Source organism: Sceloporus undulatus, chromosome 2 (genome assembly GCF_019175285.1).
Source record: "Sceloporus undulatus isolate JIND9_A2432 ecotype Alabama chromosome 2, SceUnd_v1.1, whole genome shotgun sequence".
Classification (NCBI taxonomy): Eukaryota; Metazoa; Chordata; class Lepidosauria; order Squamata; family Phrynosomatidae; genus Sceloporus; species Sceloporus undulatus.
In genome coordinates this window covers 239,566,033-239,591,059 of record NC_056523.1, presented here as the reverse complement: position 1 = coordinate 239,591,059, position 25,027 = coordinate 239,566,033, and the positions used below count along the sequence as shown (strand labels likewise).

Below are 25,027 nucleotides of genomic sequence, written 5' to 3'. Positions count from 1 at the left end.
AACAATGAAGTTGTAACAACTCTTATCTTTTTATTTGTAAATGTCCACGTCTTTGTGAATAGTGTAGCAAATAAAATACAGCTTTTCTTACATTAGAAAAATATTATAGGAAGGATTTTATTGGTTAATAATACTTTGTATTCATGTGGATAAATATAAAGGAGATCCTAACCCTCAAAGTAAATAAAGTTTGGATACCAGTCCTGAAGAACACCAAAACCAGGACTCAGCAAATGCAAATGAGAAACTACTCAGAGTCAGAGGCTCTCCCAGCAGACAATGATCGCCAATTAGCAGACATTAATCCTCTTTTGCATATCCTCCCACCCTGAGGTGGCCATCGACAACAGAACAATACACAGATTAACATGGAAATCACTCCTCCTCATCCAGGGTCACACAGTTGTGTGTGTGTGTGTGCGCGTGCGTGCGTGCGCACGCGCACACACTCTCTCTTCCAGGTCAACATTCTCTGAAGATGCCAGCCACAGATGCTGGCGAAACGTCAGAAATAAACTCTTCTAGAACATGGCCACATAGCCTGAAAAACCCACAGAAAACTAGAGATACTAATTGTTTTTAAATGGTAAGTTTTAAAAGTGTGTTTACACCATTTAGTCAGGGATGGGTGCCCTCTAAATAGGGGGTATCCAACTTCAAAATATCCAATGATGATTTTTGCCACCACCCCCCAAACCTCATCAGGCCATGTGTTCCTGCTGAGCTTCTCCAGGAAAGAAAAATGGTGTCCTCAGTAGTAGTAGTAGTAGTAATAATAATAATAATAATAATAATAATTTATATTTCTATCTTCCCGCTTCTCCTGATGGATCGAAGCGGGATCACACCAAGGTTAAAATTACAATTACAATATTGCAGCACATTAAAAGCCACAGTTAAAAGAATAAAAACAAGAACATAAAAACCTAAAAACCTAGTAGCTTTGCCCCCCCCCCCCACCATTTCAGTATTATCCCCTCTTGCCAAGTTCTATGCTAGATAAGAGCCTATTTAGAAATACAGTGCTCCCTCAGCTTACACGGGGGATTTGTTCCAGGCCCCCTGATTATGCCAAATTCTGTGCATGATCAAGCCCTATTGGAATGAATGGGGCTCGTGCATGTGGCAGTGGTGCGCGCCAGCCATGGATGCACACCCCATTCATTCCAATGGGACGCGCCACCCCTTGTGCCCCATGTGCTCCTGCACGGCTCTACACAGGTTTGAGCGTGTGCTCAAATCTGCGTATAGCGTGCCCGCATATGACGCGGGCACACTGTAGTATGTGACAGGACAATCACTTCTGTTTGTTTTTTTAAAAAATGGTTAAAGGCCTGGAGGAAGAAACAGACTTTAAATGCTCACCAAGGCGTCTAAGAGTGCTACCATTTTTGGCTGAGGATTGGAGTGGGGGAGTCTTGTGGGTGCTGATGGGGGTCACATCTGACCCACAGATAGCACTTTGGCTTCCCTTGTTCAAGATACTGAAGAAGGTTCAAAAAGAAGGCAAATCTCTATTCTATGGAGCCAGCACTGTATATAGTACTGTATATAGATCAATGCAAACAGAAGGACCATGGAAGAGAGGGAGCTAGTACTGTATATAGTGGTGATCAATGCATACAAAACCAAGGAAAAAAGGCAACGAAGAAAGGAGGCAGTAAAGGAAGAAATGTTAGGGAATGTGTAGAAATGCTCTTAAGTTAGAACTGTGGGCTAGGAACTGAATAGATAAGGTTGGGGATGAGCTTTCTCCGTCTGTTCTGTGACATGTCAAATGTTGTCTTATGAATGAAGTACAAAATTACAATTGAAGTTTAGTTCATAAGAAATTGTCCCATGTTGGATCATGTTAGAAGGAGTGTGTTGTTGCAGAGAGGGGTATGTATGTGAGAGACATTTTATTTTGTAAATATTCTTTTTTATTATGTAGCGTTTGCATTCAATACTCCATATTCCAAACAGCAGAAAGCCTTGTAGTAAATGATGCTTTTCTACCTGAAGGCATTTATATCTAGTTAATGTTAATGAAGTCAGTAGCTTGTTTTGTATTTGAGTAACATTGCTCAGAGAATTTCAAGTGGCAAGGGTTTGAACTAATAAGACAGCATCCATTAGGCAACAGTTAGGATGCAAGATTTTTTAAAAAATCTGAGGCTTGTTTGCTGAAAGTATAAATTATTATTATTATTATTATTATTAACCTTTATTTATGAAGCGCTGTAAATTTACACAGCGCTGTACATGCAATCTTTTTAGTTAGACGGTTCCCTGCCCTCAGGCTTACAATCTAAAAAAGACATGATACAGAAGGAGAAGGGAGTGGTGACGAGAAAGGGTAAGAGGTCCAGCAGTTCCTCTCAACCTCCGAGGCCTGGACCAAGACAGATGGACTGGAGGGAGGGCTTGGCTTCATAATGGATGGTTAATCATTATCCAGGGAAAATACATAATCACAAGTAGGATAATACATATACAGTACATAGGAATACAGGAAATGGATCGATAAACAGCCAACAACAGAACATCAGATAGTAAGCGACAATTATGCGATGCCTGGGAAGGCTTCTCTGAATAGGATGGTTTTCAGCTCCGTTTTGAAGCTGGTTAAAGAAGTGATGGCTCTTGCTTGTGGAGGAAGAAGGTTCCAGGAGTGAGGGGCAGCAAGTGAAAAGGGGCGAATCCGGGATGGGGCAGAGGAAATCCTGGGCTGAGACAGCAGACCTTGACTACCAGAACAGAGGGCCCTGGTGGGAAGGTGAGGAGAAAGAAGGTCTGATAAGTAAGGAGGGGCCAGTCCATGGAGGGCTTTGAATGTCGACAGCAGGAGCTTATACTGAATGCGGAAAGGGAGAGGGAGCCAGTGAAGGGATGCCAACACAGGAGAAATGTGGTCAGAGCGGTGGGTGGAAGTGATAATGCGTGCAGCTGAATGCTGGACAGAGATTAAAGGACGGAGGTGAGAAAAAGGAAGCCCAGCCAGGAGGACATTACAGTAATCCAGTCGTGAGATCACTAGGGCATGGACCAGGATCTTGGCAGTAGAGGCAGTGAGATATGGTCGGATTTTGGCAATATTGTACAAAAGGAATCTACAAGCCTTGGCTGTGGTCTGGATCTGAGGGATACACGACAGAGAAGAGTCAAAGATAAAGCCAAGACTGCGGGCTTGCTGGACTGGTTGAATGGAAATGTTGTCCACAGAGACAGAAAAGGAGTGTTGAAGGTTGGGCTTAGGAGGAAAGACAAGAAGCTCCGTCTTGGACATGTTGAGCTTCAAACGCCGATGGCGCATCCACTGTGAGACAGCTGTAAGGCAAGATGAGACTTGCTGTTCAAGCCTTGGAGAAAGGTCAGGGGCAGAAAGATACAGCTGGGTGTCATCGGCATACAGATGGTAGGAAAAGCCAAAAGAGCTAATGAGTTTTCCTAAGGACAGTGTGTAGAGAGAAAACAGAAGGGGACCCAGAACAGAGCCCTGGGGAACTCCAACAGATAAGGGAACAGGAGAAGAAGTCTGACCCCCTGCAACTACTGCAAAAGATCTGCCAGACAAGTAAGATCTAAACCAGTCGAGAACAGAGTCTGAGAACCCAAGGTCAGAGAGTATGTCAACTAGAAGACAGTGATCAACAGTGTCAAAGGCTGCAGACAGATCGAGAAGAATGAGAACAGAGTAAAGGCCATTAGCCTTGGCCTGTAAAAGGTCATTCGAGATCTTAGTGAGAGCTGTCTCTGTAGAATGCCTTGGGCGGAAGCCAGACTGAAAGGGATCAAGGATGGAATTGGCTTCAAGAAACTCAAGACAGCGCGAATAGACAACCCGTTCCAAAACTTTAGAAAGAAAGGGGAGAAGAGAAATCGGACGATAGCTAGACAAAGAGGAGGGGTCAAGAGAAGGTTTTTTCAGAATTGGGGAAATGAGAGCATGTTTGAAGTCCGAGGGGAAGGAGCCTGTAGAGAGAGAGAGATTGAAGATATGGAGGAGCGAGGGCAGAAAGGAGGGAGCTATAGAGATTAGAAGACGAGTAGGAATAGGATCAAGAGGACAGGTAGCAGGTTTGGAAGAGTTCAGAAGTGTAGAGAGTTCATCCAAAGAGGCAGGAGGAAAGACAGAAAATTTGTTAGGGGAAGGCGAAAGAAGATTAAGAGCAGTAGAAGAATCAGGAGGGACTATCTCAGAGCGAAGAGTGGTAATCTTAGAGATGAAATAGTTAGCAAAGTCATTAGGAGAGAAAGATGAAGAGACAGGAGGAGAGGGAGGTTTAAGCAAAGTGTTGAAGGTGGAGAACAAACGCTGCGGGCACCTCTCATTGGCAGAGATCAGTGATTTGTAATAATTCTGTTTTGCCATAGAGAGGGCGCGCGAGAAAGAAGAAAGAACAAATTTGAAATGGATAAAATCAGCCCACTTTTTGGACTTTCTCCAAAGACGTTCGGCCGCTCTAGAGCAGGACCGGAGAAACTTAATGTTGGGGGTAAGCCAGGGCTGAGGCCTAGTCTTAGAGGAAGAAGTGCGTACAGAGACAGGGGCAAAATGGTCGAGAGTTGAGGAAAGAGTGGAGTTAAATAAAGACATTGCTGAATCAGCAGAATCCCCGAGATTTAGGGAAGAGAGAGATGAATCCAGGGTCAGACCAAGATGGTTAGAGTCAACAGATTGAAGATCACGAAAAAGACGTTGAATAGTATGGCGAGGAGGAGGAGTATAAGTGAGAGCAAAGGAGATTAAATGATGGTCAGATAGTGGAAAGTCAAGTGCCAGGTAGTCAGAAATGGCGCAGTTTGCAGCAAGAACTAGGTCAAGACAGTGACCAAGATTTATTTATAAATAAATAATAACCATTCTAAAATAATGGTGGTCATATTCTTTTTATTGGAGAGCAGGAACAGTCCTCCATAGCAAAACAGAATTATATTTTATGTTTGATAATGAATTCCCAAATGTTTTTTTTCTCGGTGTTTAGAATCCATATATACTTCCACTCTTTTAACTTGCACATGACAATGTATACATATATTTAAGGTTTTGGTTTTTAGCTATTGTTGATTTATAGAGAGTATCTTTTGTTACCTGGGCTCACTTACCTGGTCTGAAATATCATCAACAAAAAGATTTTGTTGACATTTTACTGGAATAGTAGCAGAAATGATAGTATAAGCCCGTGGTGGTGAACCTACGGCACACATGCCAGAGATGGCACAGGAAGCCATTTTTCGTGGCACGCAGAAGGCAGGGAAGAGGAGGAACAGGTGCATGCTTGTTCTTCCTCCTTCCTGGCTGTCATGAACCTTCAACTGAAGGCCCAGGAGGGCAGGGAGAAGAAGTCCCTCCCTGGAATTCCCCTGAAAGTCCTGTCCCCAGCACAGGGTAACACTCGGTGCTGTAAGGCCTTTTAGTTTGGGCACTCGGTCCCTAAAAGGTTCACCATCACTGGCATAGGCTAAAAGCTCAGATGTTAACAGTGCAGAAGACTTTGCACAATATGAAGGTTGTCATAAACAATAAAACGTCTGAGAATCTGACAGATTGTGGTTGGATATCACAGCTTTGGGTATGGTCCAGTTGTGTTGCTTTTAACAGTGATTTAAGCATAAGGTTTTTTAGTTTCCTAGGAACTGCATATGATAAAAAATGAATATCTTATCCAATTGGCTGTAACACACTTATATTTGTATATACTCAACTATACGTTGATCTCCTGTATAAGTCGAGGGCAAAATTTTGGGGACTAAAATGATGGATTTTGATATGACCCGTGGATAAATTGAGAGTAAGACTTAGGGTCATGTAACAAAGGATCTAAAGAATGAAGCAAAGGAAAACAAAATCAAAGAGCTTACAAAATTGCAGGAGGCATAACAGTTTGTGTTCGCATGGAAGAATGGATGGATGAGAGAATAGACAAAGAATAGTTCTTCCAGGACAGATTATACTCTTGCGTTTCACCAGGGGATAGTTTCTATTTTTATAAGAGTTAAGGTACAGTACTTACATTGACCTGTGGATAAGTTGACACAGATTTTTTGGATGAATTTTTTTACTAAAGTTTCTAGACATATACATGAGTATATACAGTAGATATTTAAGGCACATCCCTATTAGTCAGCCTTCCTGAATCTAGAGTCTTCTAAATGTTTTGCATCATAGCTCACATTACTTTCCCTTTTTTGCAGAAGACCGAAATAGCACCAGCTTGATAAGAAACTTACCTTGGGAAGTTGGACATTTTGGAAACGATTTGGAAAGGGTTCCCCTCCCTCTTTTGAAATAAAATGATAGTGTTGTTACATGCATCCCATTTCCTTGAATTATGAGAATTTCTAGAGGCCATGCTTGGCTTCTTTTGGAGAGTAGCTCACTGGAGATTTTTTTAAAAAAAAATATAAAACCTGCGTTCATTTTCTTGGAAAAAAGAGGAGAACAACAAGTTAACCCATTTTGTCTACACAAGCAACAACATTCACAACTCAGTATCAAAACAGAGGGAAAGATTATGCTGTTCCCCCTCCGATTTATATTGTAGCATTGGAATTACATTAAAAAAAAAAACATAATAGGCACTTCCTGTATTCTTGTTCTCTATTTCAGTAAAGCTGAAACTATTTGGTACTAAAACTGTTTCCAGTAATATATTTTATTGCCTGGGAAAGCCAATGAAGCCCTCAAGGGGCAAGGATTAAAGGCCTTGATCCCAGATAGGAGCTTTCATGTACAGTTTTTTAGATCATCTATTAAAACATTTCATATACTTCATATTTCCAGACCACAATATTATTTATTTAATCATTTGGTTTGATTTGATGGCACTCTTGGCTTCAATAGTGCTGGAACTAACACACAATAAAAATAACACATAGTTTTGTGCCAATGTTTTGAATATTTTAAAAGTTGCTTTATTCTAATCAACTATTGATGTTTTCTTTTTCCTTTTTCATCTACCTGGAAATTGATGGGCTATTCTGATACTGGAGGGGATAATCTCAGTTTGTAACTCAAGTAATCATTCATTCAGTGTGTTCATAACTTCCTGGAACACGGAACAAGAGGACACCATACTGCAACATTTTTTGTGGGTTTGATGTGCTCGGTGGATGTGCATGTGTGTTTGTCAGCCTGTATATTATATTATTTGAATGTAAATCTGTATTTAGCCAAAACAATGTCATTGGTATACATGAGAGGAGGTTTCAGCTAATATGAGACAGCACCAAGGTGAAGAGAGGAATAAAAAAAAACTGTTTAGAAAAAATACTAAGGGAATTACAGCCTTAAACGTTTAAGTGAAAACTGGGCATCTTCAGGAGGCACAGCATGCTGACTGACTGTTGGGTGTGATGGTATAGAATGGAATGGGGTATATTGGAAGATGGCATGACTGGCTGACTGAAACCCCAAACAGGAGCTCAGTGAATTGGAAAACAAATTTGGAGTGGCCTGTGGGCAATGGAATAGGCTGTGTATCTAGAAGTAGCTCCTGAATTAGCAGAACCCCTAAGTCTTCAAAATGCTGTTAATCAGCTGTCAGGAGCAATTAGCTCAAAAAGGAGTGTCAAAAACTCAGATGAGGTTAGGAATAAACTGGAAGGGGGACAGTTATATTTCATGTCTCTTCCCTGCTATTTGTCATTTTCTTCCCCTAAGATGGGTGGGGAAGGTGTGTGTTTCCAGATATTTTGGACTACAATTCTCATCAGTTTCAACCAGCTTAGACAACAGTGAGTGATGATGACCTATCTAGAGTTCAACAATGTTTGGAGGACCACACATTTCCCATCCCTGCTGTAAGCATCAGAAATAAAGAGAACGGAGAAGATGCATTGGTATAAAAGAGCTAAGCACAGTCATCAGATTGTTTGAATATTACATTTTCTGGTTCACATTGAGCAACTTTTTAAAGATTCAAAGAGAGGAGAATGGAGTGGAATATCCTGAAAGAAAGCATGACTGTTGGAGTAGCTGCCTGTAACACCAAACAAAAGCACTCCATACTGCAACATTTCGTTTCATGTCGACATGCTCTGTGCATGTGCGTATGTGTCTGTCAGTTTGTGTTATTATATTCTTTATGTTCAGATGACACACTGACAAGGATCTGTAAACCCAGTGCTCCAATAGCCAGCAGTATTACACACTGGCTGCTCTGGACTAAGACTGAAAGGGAGTAGAGCAAAGAAAATAGCCAGTGCCAGAGCTGGATGGAAATAATGCTATTGCTATAGCTGCTAGAAACCTTCCTTACATGCTGTATTTCATGATGCAGGGGAAATAATCTGTTCTTAATTCAACTTTGTCCATCGTGCCTTATATTTTTCCTATTGAATTGTAATGTTGCTGCTGTCATCCCAGCTTTTAGAAAGATCACAATCAGTTAATCTTTTGCATCTTTTAGAAATTTTGTGTCACTGTCAGAATATTTTAAAACTATTCTGGTCAGTTTTCACTTCTCTGTTAGCTGAGGAAGGAGGATCATCTGGTTAGCACATAATTTACACAATAGTTATAGCCTAAGCTTTCAGTCTACATATTTAGTTTTGTATGGATATCTCCTCACTGGAGAAAAGAACAGAGGGTGGGATCCATAGGTATCATTCTGTTGACTGAACTGCATCTGTCAGCACAACTGGGAAGAGTAATTTACTTCTCTTGCTGCAGCCCCATCTCCACATACCTTTACAACATGCCCTGGTAGATTGTGAAAACTAGAATAGTTTTCAAGCAATACAAATGGCTGTGGATGGGAAGAGAGAGTCCTGTGCTAGTGGGTGTCTGCTAATACACTGTTGAATTTAGGTCAAAGCTTTGTGCCCATCTTATCACCACCAATAGAAAAGCATCATTATATTAATGGACTGAGGTGTGTTAGTTATTGCTTTTGTGGCTCCATAGGACCATGCCCTCCAACTGCCAAATTAATCCTCTGTCATCCCACTTTTTGAGTTGATTTTTAAGTGCTCCCGTTTCTTTCTCCTCCTGCCACTTTCCCCTTCAGTCCACACCTTATTTCAATTGCTACAAATTGAGTCCAAATTGCAAAAATAGTTTGTGCTACTTGTAGTTAGCTCAGTTGTAGGGGAGAGGATGGTATGGGTGGACTCTTATCTTTCCCAGAAGGATCAGATAAAAGTAAACTGCTGTAGTGTCTCCCAGTTTGTGTGTTCTTCCTTAGCTGTTTTGACCACACTCAGATGTTGCCTGGTATACGAGATGTATAGAGGGTCCCAAGGCAAAAAATTGGCAGGGGGGGCAATACTGTTATTGATCCCTGAATGCTGCCATATATCTTAGCTGTAGATAAATAATTATCAGTTCTGTAAGACGGTAAGTGCTAATGGTCTCCTGCAATTATTTGGCTGGCTTCACTTTTTCTTATTATTGTCAGTGTGCCAGTACTTCATTACAACATGTTAACTTATTTCTCTTATAGACTTAAAGTTTAAAATCTTGCGGGGGAATGTAGTGTCAAGCTGAACATTTTGAATCCTTTTTTTGTGTGACTTTGAACAGAGTGTTCCTTTCTGGGCTTTTTACCAAAGGAACACTTGTTTTATTGAAGCTTGTACAAATGGATAACTGATATCAAAGTTTTCTCCAGAATTGCCTGTGAGTTGCTGGAAGGTCAATGTAAAAATATATCACTCCCTGATTCTGCTAGGGAAGAATGACTATTGTTGCAGCATGCTCTAAATCCTTTTCACATTTGAGCAGTACCTGCCAAACATTCATTCTGTAGGTAATATGGAAAGTGTAACCATGCCATCACAGATCCTGTAACAAGAGGTTTATGAGGATATATCTTTTTTACTTGCTTGGGTCTTGAAAAAAACATGTGGCTATATATGAAGGAATCTTTAACAGGATGGCCTCTATAGCTTCAGCAAAAATTGAATGCACGGTATTCAGTGCAAGTTAAAGCCATGATTTTGATTGCCAAGTGCTATTTTAGCACCATATTATGGTTCATATTTAGAAGATTCTTTTTTAAATATCAGCATCTAACATATGTGGTGCAGTCTATTTATTGTTTACTTCTCCAGAGGGGAAAGAAGACAGACAGTACAGACTGAGCTCCACAGGGGTTATTATATGTTGATTGTCATGTGTCGTGCATCACATCTTTTAATATGTTTTATTAAAAATATGGCTACCTAAAAGAGATTTAGCATTAAAACTGTGCTTGGGACAGGTTAAGTCACCTAAAGAGAGCCAGTGGGCAAGTCACTTAAGCAGTGGCATCCTGACCACTGGGTTAAAGCAATGCAGGGGGTGTTGGGATGGTGGTGGGATGGCAGCAGGTGGTGGCGGGGGCCATAAGGTTGTGCTCACCCTTTTCTGCCACCTCTGTGATGAATCCTGAAGGGGTGCATTCCCCCTATTCCTTTGCCACAGTGGCAGCCTCCTCAGGAGGAAGCAAGAGGGTCACGTTTGCCCCTTCTCACACCACAGTGGAATGAGGGCCCAACCAGGCATCACCCCTCTTTTCAGGTGTCACCTGGTGTGGGCAGCACCTCCCATACTCCCTAGTGATGTCACTGCACCTAAGGAGATGCAATGTTGCATAGTAGCTTGAGTGTTGGACTATGATTCTGGATACCTGGGCTTGAATCCCCACTGAGGTATGAAACCCACTGGGAGACCTTGGTCAAGTTACATTCTCTCAACCCCAGAGGTTAGCAATGGCAACCTCCCCCTCTGAAGAAACTTGCTAAGAAATCCATGATAGGTTTGCCATAGGGTTGCCATAAGTCAGCAATTATTTAAAGGCATACAACAACAACAACAACAACAACAACAACAACGTCACCCCAGGGGCTATACAGACCGCCCCAAGGGGGCAGCCTGCAGCCACCCCTTTCCTGGCCAGATTGGGGCTGCAACAACCTCAAGCCGTGGCCCCAATCTGGCCTCTGGAGGGCCCTTTAAAGGGTGCCATAGCTGCAGCAGCATGGCTATATGGTGCCCCTTCAGCACTACATCATCTGGATGCAGTACTGGAGGAGCGCCATGATGCCACGCACTGTAAGGAATGGCGTGCGGCACCATGACACCCTGGGGGTGGAGTCAGGATATCCAGTGTCAAGACGCTATACCCTGATTCTACCCACAGATCAGCACAAAGTGCCAGTTTCTACAGGGCCAAAATCACAGAATTGGTCCTGGATTAAAATAGTTGCCTTCAATACATAATATCATTTTCCTTATAATTCACTGCAAGGAGAGTATCTTTAAAGAGAGTGTTCTTTAAAGAATATAATCTGGAGTGAAATTTGATCAGTTAGGGGAGTGGCAGTTGAAAGACAAAAATAATGGATCAGGAGCATCCCAAACGTGTCATTTCTCTCTCTCTCATCTGTCCCTTTGCATTTCTGTCTGTGAGTAATTGCCACATCTGCTTTTAATTTTAGATAGTGTTAGAGGTACAGTCTAACTTTTTGATGATGCAAACTTTTCATCATGAACTCAAACTAAATATCACAGGAGACAGACTCACTGTTTGCTTAAAATGTCATAATAGAAGAACAATTAGTAGGTAAGTATAAAGGAGGAAGAAACATTATGAGTGGCTGATGCTATTCAAAATTTTTGATACAGTTTGGAAGAAATAGTTCTTTGTGTTCATCAAATTTTGGTGAGATCAGTTTGGAAAACAGATCTGTCTACTATTGAAAGTAGCAAAAGGAATTCCATGTTTGTTACAGATCAGCAAAGTAAGATCCAATAGAAGTATTAAAATTAGGGAACTAAAACAAACGAAGGTCGATATTCTATATACTTAACTAAATATACTTCACTGAGAGGCGAAACAGATGGATTGGGGCCTCAATCCGGCCAGCTTCCACTGCTATTTGGAAAAAGGCCGCTCCTATTTGGGGCAGAAAAAAGCCACCCCTTCGCCTCTAGAGCCAACTTTTGGCCGGCTCTGGGATGAGTGGTGTCTGAATGGCACACCCCCAAATCGCCTGAAAGCAGACCGGTGTGTAATTACCAGTGTAGCTTCTGGGTGACCCGGGGGTGTGTTGTGGCTAAACGCCACATCCCCAAGCCGGGTAGAAGCCAGCTTTACTGGGCCGTCTGTTTCAGCCCTTACCTCTCCTTGCCCAATCCACTTAAACCTGAAGGAAACATCATTCCCCCATGCTCCGATTGCCTGCAGAATGGACATTCTTTTCTCCATGCAGGTGATGCCTGGTAAAGTATGGTGGAGAGGGAGTTACAATCATGTCTAAGTAGCATTTGTGAATACAGAACAGTTGTGGGTGAGTAAATATAGGTAACCAAGCAGGTGACGTAGGCCTGGTACAGATGGGCAGGAAGGGACGGCGAGATGCCACCCCTTTCTGTCCCGGATCGTTGCCGCGGGAATCGCACAGGTGCAGCAATGATTTGCTTTTTGCAGCTCCTTTCCATGCCTTTGCCAAGATGCCATCAGCACCCTGGAGTGGCGAAGTAATGTCTCTTGTGTGCCATCTTGTTTGGACGCAGCGCACAAGGCACATCATTGGCGCGCACACTGTCTGAATGTATTCATGCCCAAAATGGCACTAGGAGAGTGCGGAGCGTACAGACACTCTGCTCTCCCGAGCCCTAATTTTGACCCCAGGCTGCCGCAAAGCAGCGGTCTATACCTGGCTGTAGAATACTGGTGAATATGTTCAAAACTTACAGATAGGTGTAAAATACCAGAATAGCTCAGAGAAGCCTGGGATACATAGCTAAACTGAATGCAAGTTAATATGTGATTATAATAGCAAATACAGATCATATGAAGAGCTTCACGATTTGAGAATAATTTCTTAAAGTCAAATATATTTCTCAAGTGTTGCCAAACAGGATTGTTCCACACTGTCTTGCCAAAGTATCAGTGCTGGAAGTAAAATATCTGCTTAGCATGCCAGTAATTATGACAAGAAGTGTGTTGGGGTTCACTTCTTATGATAGGGAAAAAGAAGGTTCTATTTTTGTGGTAAGGAGAAAAACATAACTCATGTTGAAGCACTGCTTTAAAAAATACAAGTAGGATAGCATCCAGGCTAGACATTTTGGTGGTCAAATGTCAGTTGGATTGTGCAAATATTCACTTTCAAAAATATTTTTCAAGACTATTTTTCTTGGTATTGGCTGCTTCTTCTTCCTGAATTATAGGTGATCTCATTTACTGGTAATCATGGTTTGCATAGTTAAATAGAAGGCGCAATAACACAGATGTGTGACTGATAAGATTCAACTACCTGTTGATATGACTGTGGTCATGAGGGCAGTTTAAATGAAGAGCTGAACATTTTGGTAAGACTTGCCTGTAGGATTGCTCTAAAGGAAAATTTTTGTAGATAATCGTCACTCCACAAAGAATACTGTCGTTTGCTAGAACTGAGTTTAAACAGAGACTTCTCAAAATATAAATCTAATTCCTATTATCTTCTTAGATGTTATATGTTACTCCAGGATACAATGTAGTTTGCAAATATTTTATCCTAGGTGGGAACATACCATTTTGGAAATACAGTACTTTTTGGGTGGTTTAAGAAAGCAATACATTTTCTTTTTCAAATATGGGAGGAAATAAATAAAAGATTTCTGCAGAATACTTTTGTGCTCACTGTCTCATGTCTGGTGTTCATACCTCCACTTTTCAGTGAGCAGAAGCAATATTTTTTAGTGAATGATTCTTTCAATTGGTGGGGAAAAAAAAAAGAAAATAAACATGAAATAAAGATTGTAAACCTGGTTGTTTTTAAAATGAGATTCCCTCATCACCTAAGAAGTAATACGTATTCTCAACATCTGGCTCTGTGTTTTAAACTATGACCCTTCATTGTCTTCTGTATTGCCTCACAGCAAGAAACATGGTAAAAAGGGATTCTTCGTAGCTGTAATTTTATTTGGAAAGTTTCTTTCTTTTTAAAGAACGATTTCACCTCTGAATATCATTTCACAAGGGATGTATTTCATCAATAAATTAACAGTGGCTTAGGTATTAATCCTTTCTCAAACTGCAGGATGATTTTCAATCTCATAGCAAATACTGTAATCTCTTAAGCTATCTCTTAAGCAATGGTTTTTTTATACCTGCCTATCAATGTATTTTGGACAGTGATTTTGATTACAAAAGAAGAAGAAAATTCTGTGTGATTCATTGCTAGGGAAGTCTCTCAACCCCCAAGTCCCACCTGTTGTGTATTTTTACTGACAGCATACCCTCTAACTGTCCTGATTTGGCAGGGACCGCCTCAATTAATTTTCTATATTCCCATTTTTTCAGTTACTTTTAAAATTGCCCAGTTTCTCTCTCTTTCTCCCACTTCCCTCCTTTTGTCCTTGGGTTATATCTGTTGCTAGAAACTGAGTTCAAAGTGCATTCATCTCTGCAGGAAGAGAGGAGAGAAAGGGGTGGGATCCCGGCTTTTCTAATAGACTCAGGCAAAAGCAATCTGCAAAATACCTTGTGTGTTCTTCCTTATTAATAACTTCTGCTACCTTGACCACACTCGAGTGTTGCTGGGCTCCACAAGTCCCAGTTTTCGTCTGTGAAATGGGGAGGGTATAGGATATATACAATATAGAGAAAGGAACTCATCAGATTCTCTACCTCAATGATCAAAATGACTTGACTGGCTTTAGGTACTAATTACCTTGATCTCTGTGGTAGAGAAATCTTTTATTTTATTTTATTTTATTAAAAAAAATTAACATTACAAATACAAAATACATAAAATACACAGAATAAAAGACATCACATCATACATCTGTTTATAAGTACAGAAATACTTATTCTACCTTATCTCATTTTATTTTAGCATCCTATCTAAAACAAAATTAATATCTTAAAAATCATTGTTAAGACTTTATAATTCCTGAGTTTGGTACTTTCTTATCTAATCTGTCCCATCTCATTTTCCTCCTTGCTCTCCTTTCCTTCCTTCCTTCCCTTTCTTTCATTTCTCTACTCCCTCTTCCATTACTATCTCCTTGTCTCCATTCTCACTGATCTGGGTGGTGGAGAGATCTTGTAGCACCTTTGAGACTAATTGAGAGAAAGAAGTTGGCAGCTACTTCCTCAGATGCATTTCATGGGTTACTGTCTTATTTGCTGCTCATCTCAGGCAGCAGAACATATTGGGCCTGGTCTATTTTTTGTTGCTGATTATAATCAATTATTGTGATGTATGTGAAGAATTGTAGGCTTTTTGAGTGCCCCCATTCAAACCAGTTTTGGCCTATATTATACAGTGTGCCTGCGTCACATGCAGGTGTGATATATGCGCCTTTCAGCATACGCTGAAAGCTGTACTGGAAAAAGCCATGGCGCGCCCTGGAAGAAGAAATGGGGCACGTGCCTGTGGTGCGAGCAGGAGCCCCATTATTTTTAACGGGGCTCCAGTATACAGTACGTGGGATTTCTCTTATACTGTTTAACTGCTCTGGCTGCCTCCTGTTGCATTCTGGGACTTGTAGTTTAGGAAGGGGCATTTAGAATATTCAGCAGAGAGCTCTTAAACCTCACTGAACTACAAACCCCAAAATGCAGTAGGAGGCAATCAGAGCAGTTAAAGCGACCTAGAAGCGTTTTAAGAGTGTAGTGCAATAATCCCCTAAATCAAGATGTACTGTTACTGTTTCACCAGTAAGGTGCAAGAGAATGATGAATAACTTCATGTGAATTAGCCTTTGTCCTGCAGAACCTTGAAATTAAAGCTGAAAAAGACATACTGGTAGCAGTTCTACAGGATTACATGTAATTTATGTTTAAACAGAGATACCAAATTACAGCAAACAGACATACTGGTTTTAATCACAATAAATATATGCTAGAATGTTGAGTTTTGATTTGCTTTTATAATGAAGTGATTGTCTTTGACATTTTATGGAAGTTTACAAGTATTACATTATTTCTATTGATTAAGCCAGGTATTGGAACTTGTACACACACACACACACACACACACACTGTGTTCTATTTGAGTAATTATTCTGTGGATTGCTTTTATAGATTTATTTGAATTTTTTCCTTATCTATGAACTTATTTTTATATACCCATCTACTTTCTCCCCCAGTGTACCTGCAGGAAAGACATGGTAACTATATCAATGGATATCTTTGTAAGAAAATTTCAGCCAGACAGATACCAGCTGTGGAAACAAGGAAAGGATTTGTACACCATTGATCATACAAAGCCCACCCCTGAAACGACACCTGAGGTAAAGGCCTGGTTGCAGAGAAGAAGAAAAACAAAGAGAACATCCAGGTGGTAATGAATGTTTTGCATTCCATATAGCTGAAGTTAAAATATTCTGTGATTTCTGTTCTTTTCAGTGCTTCTCATCCTCCCATACCCATCCCTCTGACATTTCATTTGAGCTGTTTCATTTATTTTAGTCACAGTTAATTTGTGTCTTCTAAAAATCTAGCAATGAGCTTGAGGGCAAAAGAGTCATATTTCATAATGATAATACCCATTGAAGGAACATCCATTTTTAAAAATGTTTAATGAGAATACATTACTGAAACTTACATACATGGAGCTTTGAGCATTAATATAGTAGTTGTTATTATCCCTTTATGAGGATAGGCATTTCTTGTTGAATTCCAGTTTTGTTTTGTACTAAGAAAAGAAGCACGGGGGAGTGCTTGGTGAAATGCTAGCTTCTAGATATTGCAAGGAAGTTTCCAAATGCAACAAAATCTTCACTTATTTATTCTTGAGAGTTGTGTAGCCTCTGGCCACATTGCTGTACACAGGCAGATACTAGTTGGCAGAATGTTTAGAAGCCACTGCTAATTCCTGGTTTATGTCATAGTTCAACAGCAGATTTGAAGTTATCATACTGAAACTCTTCATGCAGTTTGTTGGTGCATGTTTTCCTAGTTAGTACTCCAATGTTGCCCTGATCTTTGTCCACATTTTACCACTTTTCCCCAACTGAGCACATTCTGAGGAGGTACATTGTGTATTTAAGATAAGAGAATAAAAGCAGTGGAGGAGGCCCTAATATTTATCCTGACAATTTTTTCCAAGACAAAAATTGCATGTTTTCCTTTGCCTCTTTTCACATTTTAGTCTTTTATTGTATTCTTCTGTTAGATCAGAGTCTCTTTTTGATATAAAAATGTACCTTAAACATATGTGACTAGATATATGATGCCTTTTTGGAAACTCCCCACCCCCACCCCCCACTGCGAACTGGCTAGCATTGCAGCATTTCGTCTAACAAAGGTAAATAAGCCAAATATCTAAGCTGATATTTCTAGCTCCTTTCCCTCCAAGCAGTATTTGTGTACTAAAACAACACAGTTGCCTTATCTGTACAATTTAGTATTTGAAAAACAAGCTTCAGCAAGTCTTTGGGTCACATACTCACCCTCCCTTCTCCATCATGTGGGAAGAACAGTTTGAAAACTTTGTTTTACATTAATTATAGTGTAACATGTCAGAACTTTAAACTCTGGTTAATTATGTTTTGTTGAAACAAATGGACTTTTTGAAGTGAGAGCCGCAACAGAATGGCTCTAAAAGCTAGCTTCCCAACAACTTGGGGTCTGGTGTTTAGATGCCAAATGCCCTCAAGACATCTTGAAGTCACCTGGCTGCCCAGACATGGGTGGCTTCATTGCGCTCGGCGGTGCGGCATTTAAGCGCCACATGCCACCAGACTTTCCTGAAGCTGCCATGGTGGTGTGACAGAATGTGAAAAGGTGGCTTTTGTCACCCAAAAAAGGAACGGATCTTTGCTGCTCCTTTTTTTGGGTGGGTTCAAAGTGGATTGGGTCCATGGTATGAGGTTGCCGCAGCCCCAATCCGTCTTCTGAAGGCGTGTCCTCAAGCTGCCCCTTCCTCCTGTCTGTTTTGCCTCTTTCAAATGAAGTGGCAAACCGTAGTTAATGTAAAATAGGAATGCTTTATCAAAATTCCTTTTTTCTAAATTTTGTATACTTGCAATTTTATGTCAGCAAAGTCAGCTCACCTGTTTTGTCATAGCACTGTAGTACTTTTCTTTGTCGTTTCTGTGCATCACACATATGGGTCTTGTGCCTGCAAAGAGTCACTATCTGGAAACTTCTAGCTAGCAAGATTTTTGATGGTAGATCTGCTCTGTCTCCTTAACATGCATGCTGCAACCATTATTTCCTTAGTTCCCTTGGCTCTGCTATAGTATTAGCACATCTATTTTTTTTCTTTTTGATTTCTGCCTAATTTTTCTACTGAGCAGCAAAAAAGACTCCTATTCCATTAACAAACAGAATTTTACATTTGTTCTTCGACCGGTCATCAAGGCAAGCATGGTGGACTAATGGACCCGTAGGAAGCCTATGGCCTCACAGCCTCACTTCAAAAGTATCCTTTGTACACCAGGACAATTTCCTTGGTTGATGGGCATGCTAAATGCCTTCTTTGTTGGAGTGTGTTCCATAATGCTATTACTCATTAGATCAGCCTTAGCTTTACTTTGCAAGCAAAGCAGAAATAAAGCCGTGTGATTATATCATTCATCTGGGAATCTGCTGCTCATTCAGGGAAGCTGTTAACTTCAATGTCTAACCCCACCTATACTGGATGTACTTCAGATGTTCTTGTCTGTGGATGGCAGTTCTACTTCGAAACTCATCAATATGGCAGCTTCATCACTGTAAATGATACAGATTACTAATCCAGATGGTACCACCAATGACACCACTTGCATTGAGCCAGAGTCATCCACAAAGTCTTGTCAGTCAACAAAAGTTCTCAGTATAAAGAAGCTGCAATAAGACAAGCCTGGGAAGAAGAAAAGGAAAAAGAAGCAGTCATCAGTAGATGTCATCCTCAACATCATCAGACCCATTGTTACCTCTGTCTCATCTTTTGGATCTGAAACTTTCTCCAGGACCTCAGAAAGAGACACAAGACATGCAGGAGAGGTGAGGGAAGAGTCTCTGCAGGCAAAATCATGCTGTTAGGAGAAAGTCATTCCATCATGCATCTTGAGTTATTTTGTTAGTCCCACTCCCATAGTTGGTGTACACCAGCTGAATTCAGTGTGAGCAAGGATCAGAGCTAGCCATGATCCTTGCTCACAATACTATTTCAGGGAAGCTTGCAGGTATTGCCACAATTGACATAGGATGGATAGCTGGGAGCATTATTATGATCCTTCACCAGACAACTCACATTCTCATCATTGATCACTATGGGAGTGCAGATCCTTCTCTTAAGGAATCCAGGTCTCCCCCATGGTACCAGGATAGACAGGGGTTTCACTATTATTACACTTACCTTCCAGAGGAAGAGTATTATGACTGCTCTTACAGTCCACCATTGAGAAAGTGTGAGTGTTGGTACTGTTCCAGGACTCACCATCATGACTATCTCTCTGTAGCTGCATCATCATCATTATTACTGCTGATTATGGAGCCTGCCATCACCAATAATTTTTCAAAGGAAGGACTCTTCCAATCTTCCAGGATTGTTATCAACTGTATCAGTGCCCTCACTGACACTGTTTGTGTCATCAACAGTTGTAGTGACCTCATTGTTGATTTCCATACCATCCATCATCCCAATATGTTTTCAAGCTGTATCACCATCTTATTTGTCCAGTCTTTTACTGATTCACTACAGGACTACTCTCCCATTGATGAGGACTTTGGACCTGAGTCATCAGCCACTGCGTCAATTCAGCTCTGCTCCTCATCTTTAGGAGTTCTCTTAGAGTACCTCTGCCCATCCTATGTTACTGGGGACTACAGAGCACACTCAGATATTCTCATTTGCATAGTCAAGTGCCTTCAGGTTACATATAAACAAGAACTACAACAGCCACTGATCCACTTTTTTCTGTTGTTCAGTCCACCACTAGTGCACTAGTAGCTCTCACTTTTCTTCCATTACTGATGTTTTCAGTAAAGTCATTTTGGGGAAAAACCACCATCCTTACAAATGTCCTTTAAATGCCTTGAGAACATATTCAATGTATCCAAGATGAGAGGTGTGAGGTTTTGCTACATCATCCTGAAGTGAATTCTGTAATAGTTGTCTCTTCCTCTGGTAAGAGGATCTTGTTGGTACCAGCTGAGAAGAAGCTTAAGAGGCATGATAGTATGGGGAGAAAAGCCTATGGACTGGATGCCTTAGCTCTCTAGATGACTTATCACTTGGTCTTCATGATATTAAGACGATGGGATTGCAACTGTGGCCTCAAATTTCTTCTCCTTTCCAATAATTGGTAGGGCCACTTGGCATGTTCTGGATTATGAATGTGTGCCATGTGTAAACAATCACATTTTAATACCTAGCATATGTTAAAACATAACTCTAGTTTGTTTTAGGCATGAAACAGATGGGCCCAAAAGAGCAGTGTGCAGCCACCCCAGGGCAACTGCACATGCTTGGCCCCTATCTGTTCCACTGCCGCGATCCTGAACCGGGCTGCTGGAAGGAGTGGATCCTATCCACTCCTTCTTGACCCAGTTCTTCCTGGATGGCATGGCATCAGGATGGCTTCTGGCCATGTTTGGGGTGTATGTCATCTGAATGCTATGTCCCAACATGGCCGGAAGCTGCTTCATTTGGCCTGTGTGTTTCGGGCGTAAATCCCCTAGTTCAGGTACATGCAAATGTGATAAAATAGATATTATAGCTTCTGTAGCTTCCATAGATACAGGTGAAAGCTGCTCACCAGAAAACTGGGATAGAAAGAATATTCTAAAATATTTGAAAAATCATCAAAACCCATGTTTTTTGATTCGGGAAACCCTGATGAGAAAAATCCTGGATTGATGAGAACCTTTGCATTTCAGGATTTATTCTGCATAAAATTTGCTTGTGGTTGTTTTATGCAGAAAACAGCATTTTCAGCAGAGGAAACAGCATTTTGTGCATGGTAATATTTTAATGCAGAAATATTAATTCCTGAGCAAATAGAATTTCTGTGCAGAAAAAAAACCCTATAATTGGGGATTTGTTCTGTGTAAGTCATACAAGGTTGATTTGCATTGAAAACAATATTTTCAGTGCAGAAAACAGCATTTCAGCATTTTCTGAAGATGCCAGGCACAGATGCTGGCGAAACGTCAGGAAGAAACTCTTCTAGAACATGGCCACATAGCCCGGAAAACCCACAAAAAACTATTAAAACAGTTTTGGTTTTCAAAAACTTTCTTGTAGTGGAAAGAAAATTTCTGAAATTACCTATTACAACCTTCAAGAAGATACTTGGTGAAGCATTACATCCCTACCAAAAAATAAATAAACAAATAAAAAATAATAATGGATTTATGGTGCCAAGCTCTTATAGTAGATACAGTGCTACCTCGGGTTACGAAATTAATTCGTTCCGCCGCTCCGTTCGTAACCCGATAATTTCGCAACCCGAAAAGGCTTTCTGTTAGCGCTGGAAAGCCGCTAGCCGCGCTTTGCGTTTGAATTTCGCGCCGAAATAAATTTCGTAACCCGAAAAAAATATCGTAACCCGGAACAGTTTTTTCCAATCTAACTTTTTCGTAACCCGGAAATTTCATAACGCGATCATTTCGTATCCTGGGGCACCACTGTACTTCTAAGAATGGGCAAGAATCGTTATAGGTTTGTTTTTTGTTTTGCTTTTTTAACATACAAACTGTTTAAAATGTCTTGGTAGTTATAAGATATTGCAATACTGCTGTACTGATTATCCCAACAGACCTTTCCACAGGAGATATTAAACTACCTTTTCCCCCCTTTCAGAAGCTGATCGCCAAATTTGACATTAAGAAGGCATTATTTCTTATGTCAGTCTGAACAATATCACCCAAATGTTTCCTCTAGCCATTCTTATGTAATAACTGATTGTCTAAATTGGCCCTTCCGCCATTTAGTACGTATACAATACGTACTAGGGTTAGGAAGGGGCGGTGCTTCCGCACCCCCCTAACCCTAGTACGTATTGTATACGTACAAGATGGCGGCGCCCCTTCTACATGGGCGCCGCGATCTTTACGTACTGGACGCACAGCGTCCAGACGTGTCGCGCCGCTTGTGACGTAGCGAGCGCGCCCCTGGCGCCTCGCTACGTCGCAAACACGACTTTAAAAGAAGCTCCATTTTGGAGCTTCTTTTTCGGTCCGCGCGGGAGTCGGGCCGTGTGAAGGCTCCGGCTCCCCCGCGGACCTACTGGCGGCGGCGGCAGACCCCCGCAAAGCGGCGGTCTGTACCCCGCCTCTGTGTTGCTTGCTGTGTGTAGTACTGCCTTGTAATAAGAGGTTGAAGCAGCTGGCCTTTCTAGCTGTATGCTCCTGTGGAATTGCTTCAATCCCTTCCCCCATTTTTCCATAATTTCTTGCAAAGTGTATGCATTGAATAAGGCAACTGGCAAAGCAGGAAAGAGAACAGGACTGATGATTACCCTGTATGGGTGTCCCTAGAGCCCATAGGCGCATGCAGCAAGTCTACAGAACCTATAAAATAACTTGATACAGTACATTAATTTTTTGTTGTATATTTTTATGAACTTTTTGTGTTATCCAGGTTGACGTCTTAATTATGAGACTTAACCCATCTATCCACAACTACTAAACATGTTCACATATATAGTTGCATTTACAACTTGAGAAACTTTGAATTTTAATATGTATGCTGCATAATTGTACGATGAGGCTCTTGCATTGCTACAGAATTTGGCATCTTTATTATACAACTGCCATTTGCACTTGGCAGAGAAATTATTTCCTTGTCAGTACAACCCTTATTTATCTGGATAACCAATTTAAAAGTTAAAATTAAAAATGGAGACATTATAGTAATTATGTTGAAAGTTTTATCAGATGAGTGCATGCACTGAATTTATTCGCTAAGCTAAATCAGTAGATGCATTTCTGTGCTATTTAATTAGTAGACTTGGCAGAAGCGCAAACACAGCAGGAGATGCATGTCCCCCAAATGAAGATAAAATGTTTGTTCAGTTTCACCTCTCCTGTTATATGTCAAAGAAAAAAAAATGATAACATTGATTTTGGGAATAATATGCTTTCCAGAGAGGTTCCCATAAATACAGAAATACCAACTGAAGGATAATACTGAGGTGATAATGTCAGTGTTTTAGGTGACAGGGTGTGGTGAGCACTGCTTTGGAAAGAGATTATTGTAGAGAATTTCAACATTTCTGCTGTAGAACTTTAAATGCAGTCTATTAAGATCCAGATAATGATTACTGTTAGCACAGGTGAGACCAAAAGCCAAAGGGTCCCATTCCCAGAATCTTGTTTATTTACATGCTCACTGGGTTTAGAGTCTCAAAAATGCTACAAGAGCCCTTTACATACTGGGTTTAGAAGGGATAGTCATTCCATATATTCTTTTAAAAATGAGAAGTTTCAAGACCCTCTATCTTCCAAATTGTCTTTAGTCGGATCTGTTTTGGATGACACTCTGCATAAGTGCAGGCACTGATAGCTGTTATTCTGACATATTTGCAGAATAACAGCAGGCATTTTTTTTGTTTGTTTAAGTAGATTTATAATATGTAACTGTACCAAAGAGCTTTTTAAACTGAGTTGTGTGTTTTATTTATTTTTTAACTTTTGTATGTTTTTAACGATTTTATATTGTTTTAATTGTGACAGTTTTAATTGTTCATAAAATTGTATAGATAGATTTTAATTGATTTCCTTCTGTGAGCTTCCTTCAGTCCCTTTCTGGGAGAAGGATGGCATATAAATAAAACAATAAATCCAGTTTGTGTACTGGATTAACATATGGCAGCACAGAATTTCAATGTTTTTCACAATATTGTTACCTTTGTCCTTCTTTTGTTTGTGTTTTATCTTGATAGCCAGATATTGCGAACATGTTATAATCTGCAGTAGCTATAGCTTCTTGAACATGTGTTGCCCTCCCACTCAGAAATAGTCAAGACATAAGTGATAGGTTAAACTAGGGCGGGTTACAAACCACCATTTTGTACGTATTCATTACGTATTAGGGTTAGGAAGGGGCGGTGCTTCTGCACCCCCCTAACCCTAGTACGTAGTGAATACGTACAATATGGCGGCGGCCGTTCCACACGGCCGCTGCCATCTTGACGTAACGGACGCCGTGCGTCCGCACATCACGCCCCAGAAATGACGCCGCGAGTGTGCGACTAGCGCCTCGCGACATCTCTTCCAGGGAGCAAGAAGGAGAGCGATTTTCACGCTCCTTCTTGGCAGCATCCGGGAACCGCGCCGTTTGGCTGCTGTGGTTCCCGGACGCTGCAACCGGTGTCAGCGCAAGACGGCCCCTTCTGGGCTGTCCGTAACGTGCCTAAAGCTACTTTATTAAAACCTATTAAACCCTCTAACCTTCAGTGAGAATTCAGCTGAGGCCAGGGATTGTTTCTTCCTCAACCTCCTCTTCAGCCATCAAAGTCAAGCATGGCAAGCCCTAATGCCATCATGTATGATCCAGTGCATCCAGTTGGCTGGTCATTATGACAAGAAAGTCCTCCCCAGAGCCCACCCTGGCCTATTCCCAGAGATTATTCCTCTTCCCCACGCAGACCCTAGGGAACCTCCTTTTACTAAAAGATGCCCAATGGGTGCCCACTGATACCTTTTACTGTTTTCCATACTAACCACCAAATAATCAAATTCAGAATTAAGACCCCACTCTTAGCCAATTCTCCCAGTAATGATGGGCCAAAAATTCCTACCTGACCCTGATGCTATGGCCTGCTGAGTGTAAACAGACAAAGAGGCTGGCGCTGAGGAGGACTGAATATTTAAGCCCTCCATGCTCCTTCCCCTGGTGCCTTCTGCGCCATGATGGCCATTATCATCAGATAGAGCATCTCCTCTCTTTACAAAAGACAACCCCACCTCATCTCTGCAGTCTTAAAACTTGGCATGGATGCAAAGCAGCAGTTATAATTTTCTTTCTTTTAGATTCTGGTGGCTGCTACTAAAGTTGTTTTTACAAACTGTTGAAATTTATTTATTTATTTGATAAATGAGGTTTCAGTAAAGTGATTAATCAAAATGTTTTAAACACTTTTGTATTTTAGCATCATTTTCACAATTTAATGCAATTGGGAAATAGT

General features: G+C 40.9%; 1 protein-coding gene across 4 annotated transcripts in view; it reads left to right on the top strand.

Moving 5' to 3' along the window:
- Positions 1–25,027, top strand: part of KDM4C (lysine demethylase 4C) — a 287,512-nt gene that overhangs the window by 139,788 nt on the left and 122,697 nt on the right. The window contains exons 1-3 of one of the 4 annotated variants that reach the window (XM_042451545.1): positions 8,183–8,186; positions 11,150–11,154; positions 16,055–16,248. In XM_042451545.1, coding sequence (XP_042307479.1) covers positions 16,073–16,248 — 176 coding nt within the window. In that variant the 5' untranslated portion in view covers positions 8,183–8,186; positions 11,150–11,154; positions 16,055–16,072. Of the gene's footprint in view, positions 1–8,182; positions 8,187–11,149; positions 11,155–16,054; positions 16,249–25,027 lie in introns of those variants that run through there. The other 3 variants (XM_042451543.1, XM_042451544.1, XM_042451546.1) reach the window with 3 other exon arrangements.